The sequence below is a fragment of the Simochromis diagramma genome, unplaced genomic scaffold (assembly GCF_900408965.1).
Source record: "Simochromis diagramma unplaced genomic scaffold, fSimDia1.1 OVJJ01000343.1, whole genome shotgun sequence".
Taxonomy (NCBI): domain Eukaryota; kingdom Metazoa; phylum Chordata; class Actinopteri; order Cichliformes; family Cichlidae; genus Simochromis; species Simochromis diagramma.
The window spans coordinates 13237854-13253515 of record NW_024386831.1 but is presented as its reverse complement, the minus strand read 5'-3'; the positions used below and the strand labels follow the sequence as shown (position 1 = coordinate 13253515).

Genomic DNA, 15662 nt, shown 5'->3' with positions numbered 1-15662 from the left:
TCAGTTTTATTGTGTGCACATATTTTTCCAACCTGCTATAGAAGTCCTTAAAGGTTCTCCGGACAGGGAATCCAGCCCTGCGAATCTTTACAGTTTCCAGCATCCCGGAGTACCTCAGCTGGTTCAGGACAACGTCAGGATCAAACTGGTTGGCCTTCTGTATTTGGTAAACAACAAAACATGTTTTTCATGTCAAATAATAACAGTAAGACATCAGTGTTTAGAATATTGATGCCATTTTTTTCCTGTTGTGTGTTCTATATATAACCTTCCTTATTGTAGGTAGTGCAAAATGTGTTGCAGCTAAAACCTGCAGGCACGCCTAGTCAAACAGTTTTACTGCTGAGTCGAGTTAAACTTGAACTAAAAAGTAAATTACCATGGAAAGGACTATCATTTTACATTAACAATCAGGTTACTAAAAGGAAAACGCACACCACCGGCGAGAGAAACCCGAACAGTGTTGAGCAAGACATAACCAGACGGAGTTGCCTTTTCTTTGAGGAATAATCAGCCGCATTGTTCACAGTTCTGTGTTACCAGTAATCCTCCGGCCTACTTATCAAAAAGGATCTGTGATGTCTGCCGCCCTTCTACACAAGCTGCCTGATCACTGCACTCCACACGAAGGCCATTTATCACCCAGAGGGCACAGAGTGCTGGATAAGCCCCACACGACCACAGCATTCCTCGATGTGTCAATCTAATTACAGGCTAATGCTACTACGCATGGAAACAGGCATACTTACAAAGGCACAGACACGCTTTGCATGTGCTCGTGCTCATAATCAAACACACGTGAAAGGGCAGCCCTCCGCGCTCTGAACTCTGCTCTTTAACGGAGGATTTAGGCGGCTTGAAAAAGGTACGAAATGTTGACTTGCTTGAGTGAAAAACAAGCTGACCCTTGCCTCGGTGACATTTATCCTAAGAAAAGCAGGAGCATGGAAATCGCATAAATACATTCTTGGTGTGTGCGTGTCTGGATGCATTTGCATGCATGTAATCATGTCAGAGGATTGTGCATGCCATGCCATCATATTGTAGGATTAGCAGAGGCCCGGCTTGTTCCTTCTTGACCAACCAAAGCTAGGTAAAGGAATACAAGACAGCCAATGAGAGCAGGGGACACATGAGACAGAAAGGCAGAAAAAAAAGCAGATGGGTGAGGAAAAACAGACAACAGAGTAGTTTCCATCCAAGCAAGCAAGCAAGAAGCTGTGGAATGACGTATATGGAGTGGGAGGTAAAGAGTAGTGAAGGAAGGACAACCACCGCTCTGTGTACAATAATAACAGTAAGAAGGAGAATGTCCCTGGATTACACCACAGTCATTCACAAGGAAAACAAAGAAGCTGATATAACTGACACTCCAACTATCTAATAAACCATAACACAGATTAAGAAGCAGCTTGCAGTTTTGTGGTAAAGAGCAGTAGGGGAGCATAGGAGTAGTAAATAAATACCCCGCTAGCTGGACCGCAAATACAGTTATGTGATCTTATCTTGGCATTCCACTGGTGCAGCCAGATCAGCAGAGCATTAGCCAAGCTGCTGCAGCTGGAGTGGCCAGTACTGACCTCTGACCTCTGGCAAAGAGGCTAAAGTGGTAGGAATGTGCTGGTACACAGCCCTTTTATTTGAGGAAGTACAATGAGAGCCTTTGCACCAACGTTTGTTACTTATGAACGCTTGTACTTGGAAAAAAAGAGAAATAACTTTTCAATACGGATCATTTAAATGACTTTGAGGCAAAGTGCGATCGCGATGTGGGAGGCATAAGAACATAAACACAACAAGACTAAATATTAACCCCAAGCAGTGAATAACACCGAGGAGGTTTACCTCCACAGGCGCTGACCTTGAGAGGAACTTTTTTTTTTTCTTTTTTATGCGATGAATAAAAATGACATGACTTACCTTGTCCATGTTAGGTTTGATGCAGCGTACAAAAAAGGGGTTGGAGGCACTTAGTGTGGCCATCAGGGAATGGAGAGAGTCCTGAAAAGCATCAAACACAAGAGCATATTACTGCTTGTTTGTTTTTTTAAGTCTGCCGAAAAATATAAACACTTGTCTCACTGTTCTGTACTTTGTCTGCTAAGTATAAGTGGGTTGTTATTAAGGTATTGGTGTAATAAGTAAAAGTACTGAGTAAATGTTCTTTGGTACTTCTCAACTCCCACATTTATCATAAGAGACACAAATGTATATATACAAAGCCACACTCCGAGGACCCCTGAACCTCACAGACTCCTGTAGGTTCATTTTCCTTCCTGCCTCAGACAGACTGTCTCCAGTAAGGCCTGGCCTGGCAGAGCTGAGTGTGATTGGCCCCTGGTTGGCCCCTCTCTGCCCAGCCATCAACCCTAATCCCCTGGCTTTGGGAACTGTAGGCCAGGGCAGCCTGCCAAATCCTTCTCCGCTCCTTCCCTCCACACTACAGTTAGAGCATGCTAAACTGTCCTCCACTCCACCCCCTCCTCCACCCGCAGCCCAGCTCACAACAACATATTTCACACAGCCCATCACCCATCATCTACTGCAGATCAAGTACACATACGGCATTCTCCTCCCCATCTGTGTCTCCAGGATTTCAACCCTCTGTTCTGCATTTACGCCGCTGCACTTGCACTCACCATGCCAATATAAAAAGTGTAGTGTTAAGGGTTAAGTGATCACCACACACAGCAGTATTTGGGAGACAACTGGCTCATTGTTAGTGTAATGACGCAATCACGGTGTCATGTGCGTAGAACTGAGAGAGATATTTAGGTCTGAGGAGCTTCAGTCTCACCCTGAACTGCGAGCTGACGGTGGGCTTGCGTCGGGCCGTGCCCATCTTTAGGGTCTCATCTCCATTTCTGCTGCCAACACGCTCAAAGAGGTCGTAGATGAAGTCAAGCCTGCACGTGAATGTAGACGCATGAGCTCAATCGCATAGGTGTGCATTCAGAATAAAAAGGAAAAGAGCGTGCCCTACTCACCTGCTGTCTTTGAGAATGAACAAGATGTCATCTCTGAAGGTGTCTCGGTTCTTCTCCAGGATTCCACGCACATCGTAGAGCACCTGAGGATGAGGAAATGAAAACCAAAAGGACTGAGCGTGTTTAGATTGAGGAACACCGTAGGAGACATAGGAGTTAGGATACAAAGAAATAAGATGAATACAGCTGTTTAAATGCACTGTGGATGGGAACAAGTTATGACTTTTGCCCCGTAACTTTAAAAATCAAAGTAAACTTTTGCACTGCATGTCCTACGCTCACGAATGCGACACAAGTGATTTACAGCGACTATGAATATGCGTTTGAGGCTTGATGTAAATAAAGATAAGGGAGCAGGTGGCGGTGGGGGTGACTTGTCGAGCTCAGTCGAGGGCGTCACCTGTTGTGTCCCATTCAGCTCCGCGGCATTCCTAAGCTCACCCTGATCCACAGGGATACACTCAGAGTTTATGTTTGTTGCAGACACACTAATTACACTCCAGTGCAGCTTTAATGGAATAATCTCATATAGGACGCTCTCTGCGTCACTCAATTTCAGGTTCGTTAACTCAGACAGTAAACCAGGGGTGGTCTCGTGATTCTAAAGCAAATTAGATTTGTCTGGAGGAATTACAGTTTAATGCAATATGTTTGCACACAGTAACAAACTGAATACATTTGGACTATGAATAAACACTTAAAGCTTAAATATCAGACATTAAGTTTTCTTGGACAACTTCCCGTCTGTTTTTCAAATTATCTGTCTTTCTCTGGCACCGAGCAGATTATCTAATCTGTGGGAAGATGCTACGATTTCCTCCAGAAAACTCAGCAACATTTCAAATAACAAACAGGGCTTTCAGAGAGGCGAGTATACTGTCTAGAGAGAGAACAACTGGCTGCCCTGGCAGCGCCTGTCTTCTCTGGACCAGGTCATTACCATAGCCATCCTTGCCAGGCTTGTGACTGAGCCACCCCACTTGCACTAAGGAGACCTTGTCCGAGGCAGGCTTCATAAAGCCATTCTTTATATGAAAGCGAATCTTTCTACTCTTGCTCCACATTACATCCACTGTCCCACTCAATCACTGCAATTGTTCCTCTGCCCTGGTGTCTTTTTGGCCTTTCCTACACTCACATCAGTAGTGACCTCCCTTATCTTGCAAAGCAAAGGGAGGAGAAGACGATCATAAAGCAGTTTCTCCTGACTCAGGGAAAAAGACGGCGGAGGAGGCATCAGGCATCAACATCCCGCAGCAGATTTTGGCCAGGAAGATCCCACTGTCCGTCCAACAGCTACCTCACTTCCCCGAAACTAACAATTGAGGGAGCAAAAAAAAAAAAAAAAGCTGGTGTCATGTGTGTATGTATGTGTAAATGTTGTTAAATACCTCTCCAGCGTAGTGCTTGATGCCAAACTGGTGATCAGTTACTCTTGGTTTGACATAGTACGGGTTTGTCTGGGGAGAAAGGACAAAGATACAGAAATTATCATGACATCCACTCATGTAGTTATAAAGAGATTAAGTAGAAGACACTGTGCGCTGGATTCACAGAGACAATAAAATGCCATTGCAATGTGACAAGTTAAACATCAAATATAACATCAAAGCACATGAAACAAAATAAAACACATAAAATTAATACAAGGCCTAGTTATGAATAGCAGTTAAACAGTTACAGTTTAATCCTTTAAGGCAGGGTTCTCAAAAGCACCTAATTTTCATTAATGTGATTAATGTGACTGTTAAACAGTTAGGGTAATGTGGTGCGCCATTTGTAAAGTGAAACATGCTGAAATTAACGGCAACATTTTTCCACATTTAGCTCAAAACAAGTCATTTTTTACAACATTTAGTAAAATATTTGTAACTTTTCATATTTAAAACAGAATTTTAAATGCTAAATCTAAATGTTAAATATTCAATCTAAATGTTAAATCTAAATATTATATTTAAATCTAAATGTTAAATCTAAATATTATATTTAAATCTAAATCTAAATGTTAAATCTAAATGTTAAATCTAAATATTATATTTAAATCTAAATGTTAAATGTTAAATCTAAATATTATATTTAAATCTAAATCTAAATGTTAAATCTAAATGCTAAATGTTAAATGTTAAATCTAAATGTTTAGGCTAACATGCAAATTTATTGCACGGATCAGCGGAAATACCAAAATAAAAGCTTTCCGAAAACCTCCGGTGCAAAAGTGTGCCGGTAGTGGTCAGACACGTTCTCACTCCCAAAGCGTAATAATTTTCGCTAGGTGACAAATTGTCAACATTTTATGCTTTTGGGTACCCAACACGTTCCTAAATTACGGCAACGGAAAAAGGAGAGCACATGAGAACCGTTTGGACTCAATCTACACATGTTCGTTCATTTTCTAAAAATCGCTTTGGAAAACAGTATTTTACGTCATTTAACTGCTAGTAAAGGTTAGGAATAAGGTTATAGTTAGATAAGGTTAGGTTTAGGGCTGGAACACATGGCTGGAACGTCTATTATGGCGGGACCGTCATTCCACTGGAATTCAGCCATAACCAGACCATGAGAAAGCACGTCCGGCAAATTAGCTGAAAACATTGGAAGATCCGTTTTGTCGGCCATCCAAAGGTTTAGCAGTAGTGCACTCTTAGCAGCTGCAGTCTCCACTTCACAATCGCTGCAGCACATGTCCAGCAAAATCTCTGGACATGCTCGTAGGCAAGAAGTGAAGCAGCACATGGCCGGGAGAAGTGAGGAGGAGAACAGACACAATTTTGCACCGGAGGTTTTCGGGAAGCTTTTATTTTGGTATTTCCGTTGATCCGTACAATACATTTGCATATTAGCCTAAACATTTAGGTTTAACATTTAACATTTAGCATTTAGATTTAACATTTAACATTTAGATTTAACATTTAACATTTAGCATTTAGATTTAACATTTAACATTTAGATTTAACATTTAGATTTAAATAGAATATTTAGATTTAACATTTAACATTTAGATTTAACATTTAACATTTAGATTTAACATTTAGATTTAACATTTAACATTTAGCATTTAGATTTAACATTTAACATTTAGATTTAACATTTAACATTTAGATTTAACATTTAACATTTAGCATTTAGATTTAACATTTAGATTTAAATAGAATATTTAGATTTAACATTTAACATTTAGCATTTAGATTTAACATTTAACATTTAGATTTAACATTTAACATTTAGATTTAACATTTAGATTTAAATAGAATATTTAGATTTAACATTTAACATTTAGATTTAACATTTAACATTTAGATTTAACATTTAGATTTAACATTTAGATTTAAATATAATATTTAGATTTAATATTTAACATTTAGATTTAACATTTAACATTTAGATTTAACATTTAACATTTAACATTTAACATTTAGATTTAAATATAATATTTAGATTTAATATTTAACATTTAGATTTAATATTTAACATTTGATGAAAAGTTACAAATATTTTACTAAATGTTGTAAAAAATTATTCGAAAAAATATGTTTTTGTAAGGTTCTGAGCTAAATGTGGAAAAATGTTGCCGTTAATTTCAGCATGTTTCACTTTACAAACAGCGCCCCATAATGTGGCGTGCACATGGTAACAGCTGAGTTTTACATCTGTGCTCAGACTACAGTACTTTGCGAATGCTTTGTGTTACTATGATACACCAAATATCCCCATAAAAGCATTCTCTTCTTCTATAAACCACTGAATTATTTCTCTAGCACAAATGGTAACAGAGTTATAGTCCTTTAAAAGCCATTGTAAAATTGCCCTTCTACCAGAACAGTGGTTAAAAAAAGATAAAATTACCACCTTCCATTGAAACCATTGCCAATGAGGCTTCAGCGAATAGTCGGTGGATAAACGGAAACACCAGATGAATCTCTCAGGTCTTTTTTTACTATTTCTTAATTATTTTTCTTAATGATACTGTTCATCTGCTGTTGGTAGTGATTTTTTTCTAGGTCCTCCACCATTAGCACAAGATATGCTAGTAGCTAACAGTATTTAATTAGGGCAACAATGAGCTATTAGCCAAGCGGCTAACAGCTCTTTGTTGATCCCAAAATTCTATTTCGGGGCACGAGCCTGTCAAACTGTACTATTTGTTGTCCATTTTTTGTACCTTCGAATTAAGAATTGGAAACACATGTGCTTTTTATGACAGTTGTGGTACAGTTTTTTAAATTGCTTCCTTGCTAGTTGTCTGTTATGTGTAAACACAACACTTTTTCTTCCCTGAGTTAGGTAGGTTTTTTTTTCTTAAATGATTCATAGGTCAGTTTGGACTGAAAATGAGTAAAAAGCAGCCAGTGTCCAAAGAAAACTTCGAATGACCTTCAGAAAGCCTGGAGAACTATTGCTCAAGACCACTTAAAAAATACACGAAAGTCTGGGTGCGTCGAAGCAAAATACAAAGAAATGAAGGGTAGGTCACGAGACTTTTCACAGTACTGTATATAATGAGTTTTTATCTATTGTGCTGAAGATACTAGAACCCGAGTTTACAAACTAATTAATAAACAAATTTATCAAAAAAATACAACGTACACATTTACATGTGTTGATTCATTTATGCTGTTTGCAACTTCCTTACATGATGTGATACAAACATCTTCTGCTCTGATCGCGACCTTAAAACGTAACACACGGATCCGCACCCAAGCAAACACCTCAGGGCGAGGTCATGCGGTTCTTAAGTCTCGCTCTGTATCGTTCTTGTTATTTCCGTCAGCCATAGAAAACTCTTTTCTCCTGCACACAATGCTGGTCAGACCCAGAGAATGGCCGATCACATTTCAGTATTATTGTGTTCATGTGCCGGAGCGCCCGGGGGTGTGTACGAGTGCTGCACAGACATTCAATGCAACAGGCGATTCATCAGCCAGGACAGAGGTTTAACTCTTTGAGGCTGTCTGAGCTGGTGGGCGGTGAAGGCATTTCCCCAGCTGGGGTTAAGAAGCTTTGGTGCACGGATATGGGTCATTTTTATGGCTTTGCTGTCTGTCGGGGAGGGATAGAGTGTGCTGCTGCATGTGTAAAGGAGCCATGTAGGTTTTCACGTGTGCGTGTGGACTCACTGCGTGTCGACTGTGTAGTTTCTCCAGAAGGGTGTAGTCGGTGCCTTTGGGGAAGCGACTCTCCTCATTGATAAGAGCCAACATGCCCAGTTTCTAAAGGGGAGACAGACAGAAAGAGAGAGAGCAAAGAGTTTGAAACACACCAAAGTCATGATGGAACTAGTTCTAATCCCATTGGGGCACATCTGGCAGCTATAACAATACGTACAGGAAACAGCAATGTTATTCATTCAATACGCTTTTTTTAATTGAGAAAGAGAGAGGAGGCACTGCGCTCAGCAGAGCAGTTTCATGTCTTATAATGAACTAAAATCAGACAGATATGTAGGGATGAAGTGGTTGTAGTGTAGTGTTTCCTCCAAACTTGCCAAGTTTGTGATTTTAAACCAGAAATCTTTCAAACACTTATGTAGAGGCTCAGTTTTAACGTCATTATAAGTATGGTGGTAAAATAACACAAATTCATGCCTTACTCTAACCATACCTCTAACCGCTGACTAGTGTACATTACTGTGCAAACAACATGCAAAATGAGACTATATAATGATAGACTGCGAGATGGGAGTCAGTGTAAGCACAGCGTGGCGTCTGGGTCAGCCCCGCTCTGGCTGGTGGTTAGCGGTCTGTCCTGGTGATGACTTTGCTCTGTCAGGGTCTGACTGTCTGTTACCTTTTCTATGAGATCCAGACACTCAGCGTTATCCATCCAGTCTATGGCTTCCCACTGGATCCCCTCCCTGTGAAGACAAACACCCACACAGACAGACACACCATGTATACATAAACATCAACAACCAGGAAGACACAATGGCAGCATTATCCAGTGTGAGCATGTGATGAAATGAGCCATGTCCAGGCTGCTGGCCTATTGTACCAGAAAACAACTGGCTGCGGGAGAAAGTGAGGCATTTCCAAACGTCTGGCAGTTTGCCGGTATGATCACGAAGAGGCTCAACCCCCATCCCCATCTGTGTCTGCACTGTCTGCTCTTTCCACTGTATGCATCCATGTATGATGTTAAACTATGTAAAGGTTTCTGACCTGTTGTACTCCAGCTGCTCCAGGGAGAAGATGTGCTTATTGAAGTACTCTTGGAGTTTCTCGTTTGCGTAGTTGATATTGAATTGTTCAAACCGGTTCACCTACACAATGGAAGAACATGCTTTCAGTATACTGTCCGAGATTTAAAACAAATAAAAGCACACACTCACCAGCCACCTTATTTAGTTAATTTGTTCAACTGCTTATTAGCGCATGTTTCTAATGAGCCAATCACATGACAGTTACTCAGTGCATTTAAGCATGTGGACATGGTCAGGACGACCCCCTGAAGGTCAAACAATTCACTTGAAGGTGATTTAAGTGACTTCAAAAGTGGTATGGTTTTATTGTGTCAGACGGGCTTCTCTAAGTATTTCAGATACTGCTGATCTACTGGGATTTTCCCACACAACCATCTCTAGGGTTTACAGAGAATGGTGGGAAAAAGAGAAAATATTCAGTGAGTGGTAGTACTCTCAGAAGAGAAGGGTCAAACTGCTTCAAGCTGATAGTAAAGCAACTAAAGCAGGGTTAGAGTATCTCTGAATGCAGAACAAGTCAAACAGCAGCAGAAGACTTCACTCTGAGTCACTCCTGTTAGTTAAGAACAGGAAACTAAGGCTACAGTTTGTGTGTGCTCAACAAATTTGGACACAAGATTAGAAAAATGTTGCCTGGTCTGATGAGGCTTGATTTCTACCATGACATTCAGATGGTAAGATCAAAATTTGGCATAAACAACGTGAAAGCATAGCTCCATCCTGCCTTGTATCAGCTTGCTTCAGGCTGGTGGTGGTGGTGTAATGGTGTGGGGGATATTTCCTTGGCATATTGTTGTTCTAGGAAATTGTTAAAACTCTAATGTTGCAGGTCTCGTTATCAGTATTAAAAAAGGTGTAATACTCTCAGTGTGTGTGTGCAAGTGTGTGCTACTACCGCAGATGTGACTCATGTTTGTCAAATGCACGTGACTAAAAAGAGCACAGATAAGGAAGAAATACAAAATGTAGCAAAATGCTTTGGTAGAACAGTCATTGTGTTGGTATTCTCACAATGCACCAGAGAAGATAAGTTATCTGGAGATTTAAACCAGGATTTGATTCTTTTGGGGCTTTCACCTCAAAGTTCTCAAAGCCAAAGATGTCCAAGATGCCAATGGACTTGAAGTTGTCTTTCCCTTTGATCTTCTGATTGATCCTCATTATGATCCAGGAGAAACACTGGGAATAAAGCGCCATGGCCACCGAGTCCCGCGAGTCCACGGCCTACAGATCAGGGAAAAAGAGATGGAGGGCGTACCAGAAACCACGTCAGGCATAAATAAAAAGGAGGGGGAAAAAAGGAAACTTTGCAAACTGTACCCTAAACACAGCATTTATGACCACACAGTAAACATTTCATCGGTTCTATCAGGTGGCGGTTAAAGAAGTTAAAAACAAAAGATATGTTTGGACTGCTTGAATGATAGCGTGTGTGAGGCCTCAGTTCCATAAAACAAATAGTGGCTTGAAGACAAAGGTGTGTTATGTCAGCGTCTGTCTGCAGTTGAGAAGACGTCTGTTTTCACAACAGTCAGTGTTTTTTATCACCCAAATATCTTCAGAGTGACGCACTGCACTGTAACATTAGAAAAATCCAGTGAAAACAACGGCAAACTGGAATAAAGCGTAAAAGTTTTTTTTTTTTTTAAGTATTTTTCTTTTAAAGGAAATGACACCTACAGAAAAATCCCAAAGCCCACCTGGCAGAAAGAGGCTCATGGTGGCAGGAATCCAAGTTCACTTGGAGATTTATTTCAGCTGCTTAGTAGTTTATATTTCCATTCCACTAAATTTCAGAAAGAGCTGATGTTTTGTTTTTGGTACAACGCTTATCTGACATCTATTGTTTAATAAAAGTGAGATTTTACATAGAAAGAATGAACATGTGGCCCTTTTTCTGACTTCAGGTCCATTTCTCTCACATTAGATCTTCACAGCGATCCCTCAGGAGGTAAAGCGGGCCATTTGTTAACTGGAAGCTCCCACAGCCCACATGTTGCAGCATCCTTGGGCAAGATACTGAACTCTAAGGTGCCCCTGATGCATCCACTGGAGCATGAGCGTTACATAAAAAGTGCTTGTATGAGTCTGTGTGTGTGAATAGCTGAATGAGGTTTGTAGTTGAAAGTGCTTTGAGCGCTCAGAGCAGAAAACTGATCTATAATTACTGATACAGTTTAAATGTATTTAGCTTTTTTCTGAATTGTTGGCACTTTTACTTCAGTAAGAGGCTTGACGGAGGCCATGTGCTAAACTCTTGGTGTCAAGCTTTGTGCATTCATGGGCCCACATACAGCACATACAGGCCGGACTTGTTGGCCAGACCCCTGAAAATGACAAAGAAGTACATTCTAAAAACCTTCAAGTTAAATGAACCATCCATTTACAAAACAGATGACGAACAGTCTCAGATGTCCTAAGAAAAATAAGAATGTCTCAGTGTTTCCACATTAAGCCAGCGTGCTGTCATTTCGAGGAAACTGTCCCAGTTCACAAGAACACATCCACAGGACTCATTGGCCTTTGCATCTTACTTCGGTGTAATGTCTTTGTCATTAGTAAGGCTGTGAAACCGATGAGTCAGCCCTCAGGCTTAGGATGAAATTAGCAGGTCGGACAAAGCCTCTCATGAAGGATTCATTCCTAACGTAAACACAATGCTTCCTTCTAAAATATAGTGAAAAGTTTCAAAATTACACCCTGCTCCTCTGCAATTTTTACACTCTGGATCCAGTCTGCTGGATCCTTCAGCAGCCTGGTTCTGGCCAACAGGCCTTGAGCTTGGCATAAATTCACAAGTAAAAACTAAAAATGAAACTGTCCAAATCATTACTCAAACTAAAACTGATGAGAAGTCCTGTGAGCTACACGCAGTTCCACAGAAGAACATGAAAAGAACATAATTAATAACTTGACACGTTACTTCTCTGTGGTTCATAGGACAGATGCTACAATGTGAACAACAACGAAAATCTACTTCCCATCCACATTTGAGTCCAGGGTAATTTTCTCCAGCTGCCATTGAGGAAGCTTTACAGCCTGTGTATGAGTATACAAAGCCTGAGCTTGCCAGCTACACTTCCTCGACAGGTATTGTGCTTGATTTAAAAACAAAACAAGAGTGCGGCCGTGTGTACTTTATTCAGAGCCACAATGCTCCTGGGCTTTTCAGTAATCCATCACGCCCGGTCACCTTGTACGACTACTGGGAGCGAACAGAGCGCTGCTGGCTCCAGGATCTCCGTCACGGGGGTGAGAAGAATGGCTGCTTGTCCAGGACAAGGGGTGGGGGGTGGGGGTCTACTGCTGGAAGTTGTGAGGGGGAGTGACCCCTGGCTGTTGTGAGAAGAGGTCTTTCTTGCCGACTCTAGGTCTGGAATAATGAACTCTATTAAGAGGCAAGTTGCTTCAAAGGCCAGGCAGAACAAGCAGCAGCAGGGTGACAGCACAAGACTCTTTGTCTGCTGATGAAAAGCTTTCTTGTAGCTTTCGTGTCCCGGTGATAATAATAAAGGTCCTCCCTGCATATTCGCTGACATTTATGAGCGTGAGTGGGCCGATGGGTTGAGCCCAGCCGAGAAGGGATTGTGGCATGTGTGTTCTTGTGGCATATGGTGAAAAGCACAACACATGCAGATGAAAACTTGTGCAATGTTTACAGTATTACAGATGTCAGCGCAGACATTTGAAGCTGAGGGAGACACAAGTGGATTTTTATGCCAGCGTCTCAGTGCCTGGCTGCACTGCCTCCAGAAGAGAAGACTCTTACTTCACCACCAGTCATTGGTTCTATTGTGCTTTTGACTCAGATCACTATCACGATGGCTTTATTGTGCCTGAAATCTGGCAGACAAAAAGCAGGAAATGGCTGGGAGTCACGCAAGGGGATCTGGAAAGGCATGTGGTGGAGCGCGTCAGAGAAAATTGTGTGTGTGAGTGTGTCACCAGGACAGGAGAAGGAGAGGGGCGAGGACAGATATGGATCCACTGCATGATTAAGATTCTTGACAGAGCAGGGTGCCTGAACTTAAAATTATACGCTGAATTCTGGGAAGTGAGGTCCAAGTGCTTCTTTTCTGTTTCCGTGTTAACTGTGTGATTCATGTAATGAGCAACAGAGGGGGAAATTGGGCTGGATGTGTTGTTACCTGCTCCACAGTGAGGGGGGAGCAGATCTCCTCTCCTCTGAGGATCATGGAGCGCTGGGTCAACACCTCTGACAACTGGAAGGAGTCGAGGCCGAGCAGCTCGCTGACGTTACTCACCACTGAAACAAACACAAGCACACACAGATGTACACAGGGTATCTATCACTTACGCAAACAGTTCAGGTGACTCCTATTCATGTTAAACAACAGATGTGGCATATACACAGCAATCCTATACCATCTGCAGGAAACTCGACTCTGCAGGCAAGTCTGTAGCGTTGGCAGTCACCGTAGTTCACAGGTTCTTTGGAAAAGAGGTCGGACACAGCAAACAAAGGAGCCTGAAGCTCATGTTACAGCCTGCTTGGTGCTCTGTGTGCTGGTACAATGTCAGTCAAACTCAGGGCCGTGAGGAATACTGCAGAGCCGTCCAAAATCGCTGATAACCCAGTTCTCTACTTCGGAAATTTCACCAGAAACAATTGGACTGAGTTTATTTTGGAATTTTTTTTAACTGCTTGATAAAGCCTGCGTAGCTTGCGTATTTGCTTTCAGTACTAAAACCACTGCTTGGATCTTTTTTTTTCATACAAAAATTTCCCTTTCACTAAAGTCTAATAAAGGAATCAGCAAAAGAAAAGAAGCATCAAATAAATAAACAAATACAAGTGTAACACGCAGTTACACAGTTTAGCTTATTTAGCTGAGGCACAGTGGTGGGGTGGTTATCACAGTGGCTCCTCCTGCATACCCTGACTCTGAATTAGATAAGCAGAAGAAAGTGGATGGCCTATTTTTTTACCATAGAGTTAGAGCATTTCCAGGTTTTTATACTGCTTTTAATCTGTGTAATTCCAAGCTTCAGTAATATGGTTCACATTGAGAATGTGTCATCAAGAGCACACACCCAGGAAGTGACTCTGTGGTGCCCAGAGACTGTCGACTGAAACTCGACACCTTGGATACCAATGACACGCAAAGTAACCACTGGCATTACTAAGTGCACCGAGCTCAACTTTGAGGCACGTAAATGAAGCAACAACAGACCAAATATTCAGTAGTGCGTTCTACACAAATTGATACATGTACATAAAGTTTAACACACCACCAGATCTTTTAAGATTTTGGTATTAATTTCTTTTTCTACCTCCTTTGGAAGTTATCTGAGCTCCACCGGCAGTCATGAACTCAATGTTGCCCATCTGGAGGACTGCCGAAAGCAGCTTGAACACGTCCCTGATCTCCTCCTCATTGAATTCCATCACTTTCAAAGCTTCCTGCAACACAAAGTTACCCAGACGTGCCAAAATAAGGAATCCTAAAACAAATTAAATTCATTAATTAACATGCAACCACCTATTGTCAAATAATAAATTCACCCAAGGCTCATGTTCTATGGAAGCGAGGTCTCTGACTCATGAAAAAGAGTTACAGCGCCCCCTGGAGGGGAAACAAATGATGTACAAGAGTCCTTTTCATCCTCACCATCACACTGTTGAAGAGCTGCTTGTCGTCTAGACTGCTGTCCTGCACGCAGCCCGACTGGCTCAGGTAGTGATACGACTCAGGACCCTCAGACAAGAGGTACATATCTGTGACACAGAAACAGACAAAGTAGATGTAATAAAACACTTCAAACGGACAACACAGATGTTATTTCAGAGGTAGCTGTAGAGATGCCCCAAAGTACATATTTTCAGGATAGCAGTCACATAGCAGTCATATGTCTTCACTAAAGAAGTGTTTATATGGGTATCATAGTCAGTCACAGACTAAAAACCAACCTCTGTGGTCCTTGTCTGCCCCTGCTAACAGTGCGTAGAAGATGTGGTAGTTTCTCTCACCGGGATTCTGTCGGACCACGCGGTTCTTGGAAAGACAGCGTGATTAGAAAAACTGCTACAAGTACTTTACAACTGAACGAGTTATTCCGATTACTTATTTAAACACTGTTGTCATCGAAGAAGACTTGCTGAAGATACTGACTGTATCACAAGCACAATATAAGCTTACCTTTTCCAGCAAGTCTGACAGCTCAAAGTTAAGGAAAAAGTTACAGCGACTCGATCATCTGTGCAAAATACAATCTTTATAGTATGTGAGAGTTGATTTACTGTATGAAGGATACAATCAATGATGCAACCTCCCTGGATGTTTCCGTTTTGGGAAAAGTGGAGCTGTATGAACTTCCCGAAGCGACTGGAGTTATTGTTGTACACTGTTTTAGCATTCCCAAAGGCTTCCATGATGGGACTACAGAAAGGATAAAGACAATCAAGCAAATCTGTTACTATAAAGAAGCATTTAAAATGTATCCGGTGAGCACACACT

The 15662-nt window shown here is 41.3% G+C and overlaps 1 protein-coding gene across 1 annotated transcript in view; it reads right to left on the bottom strand.

Moving 5' to 3' along the window:
• The window catches only part of myo10l3 (myosin X, like 3), a 55867-nt gene that overhangs the window by 16182 nt on the left and 24023 nt on the right, over positions 1-15662 (bottom strand). Inside the window, exons 6-20 of the mRNA XM_040027998.1 lie at positions 15460-15584; positions 15345-15358; positions 15116-15200; positions 14817-14923; positions 14479-14608; positions 13332-13450; positions 10261-10407; positions 9143-9243; positions 8772-8838; positions 8102-8194; positions 4379-4447; positions 2988-3070; positions 2798-2906; positions 1921-2001; positions 33-157 (exon numbers count right to left, since the gene is read on the bottom strand). Of these exons, the coding sequence (XP_039883932.1) occupies positions 33-157; positions 1921-2001; positions 2798-2906; positions 2988-3070; positions 4379-4447; positions 8102-8194; positions 8772-8838; positions 9143-9243; positions 10261-10407; positions 13332-13450; positions 14479-14608; positions 14817-14923; positions 15116-15200; positions 15345-15358; positions 15460-15584 (1455 nt within the window). The remainder of the gene's footprint in view (positions 1-32; positions 158-1920; positions 2002-2797; positions 2907-2987; positions 3071-4378; positions 4448-8101; positions 8195-8771; positions 8839-9142; positions 9244-10260; positions 10408-13331; positions 13451-14478; positions 14609-14816; positions 14924-15115; positions 15201-15344; positions 15359-15459; positions 15585-15662) is intronic.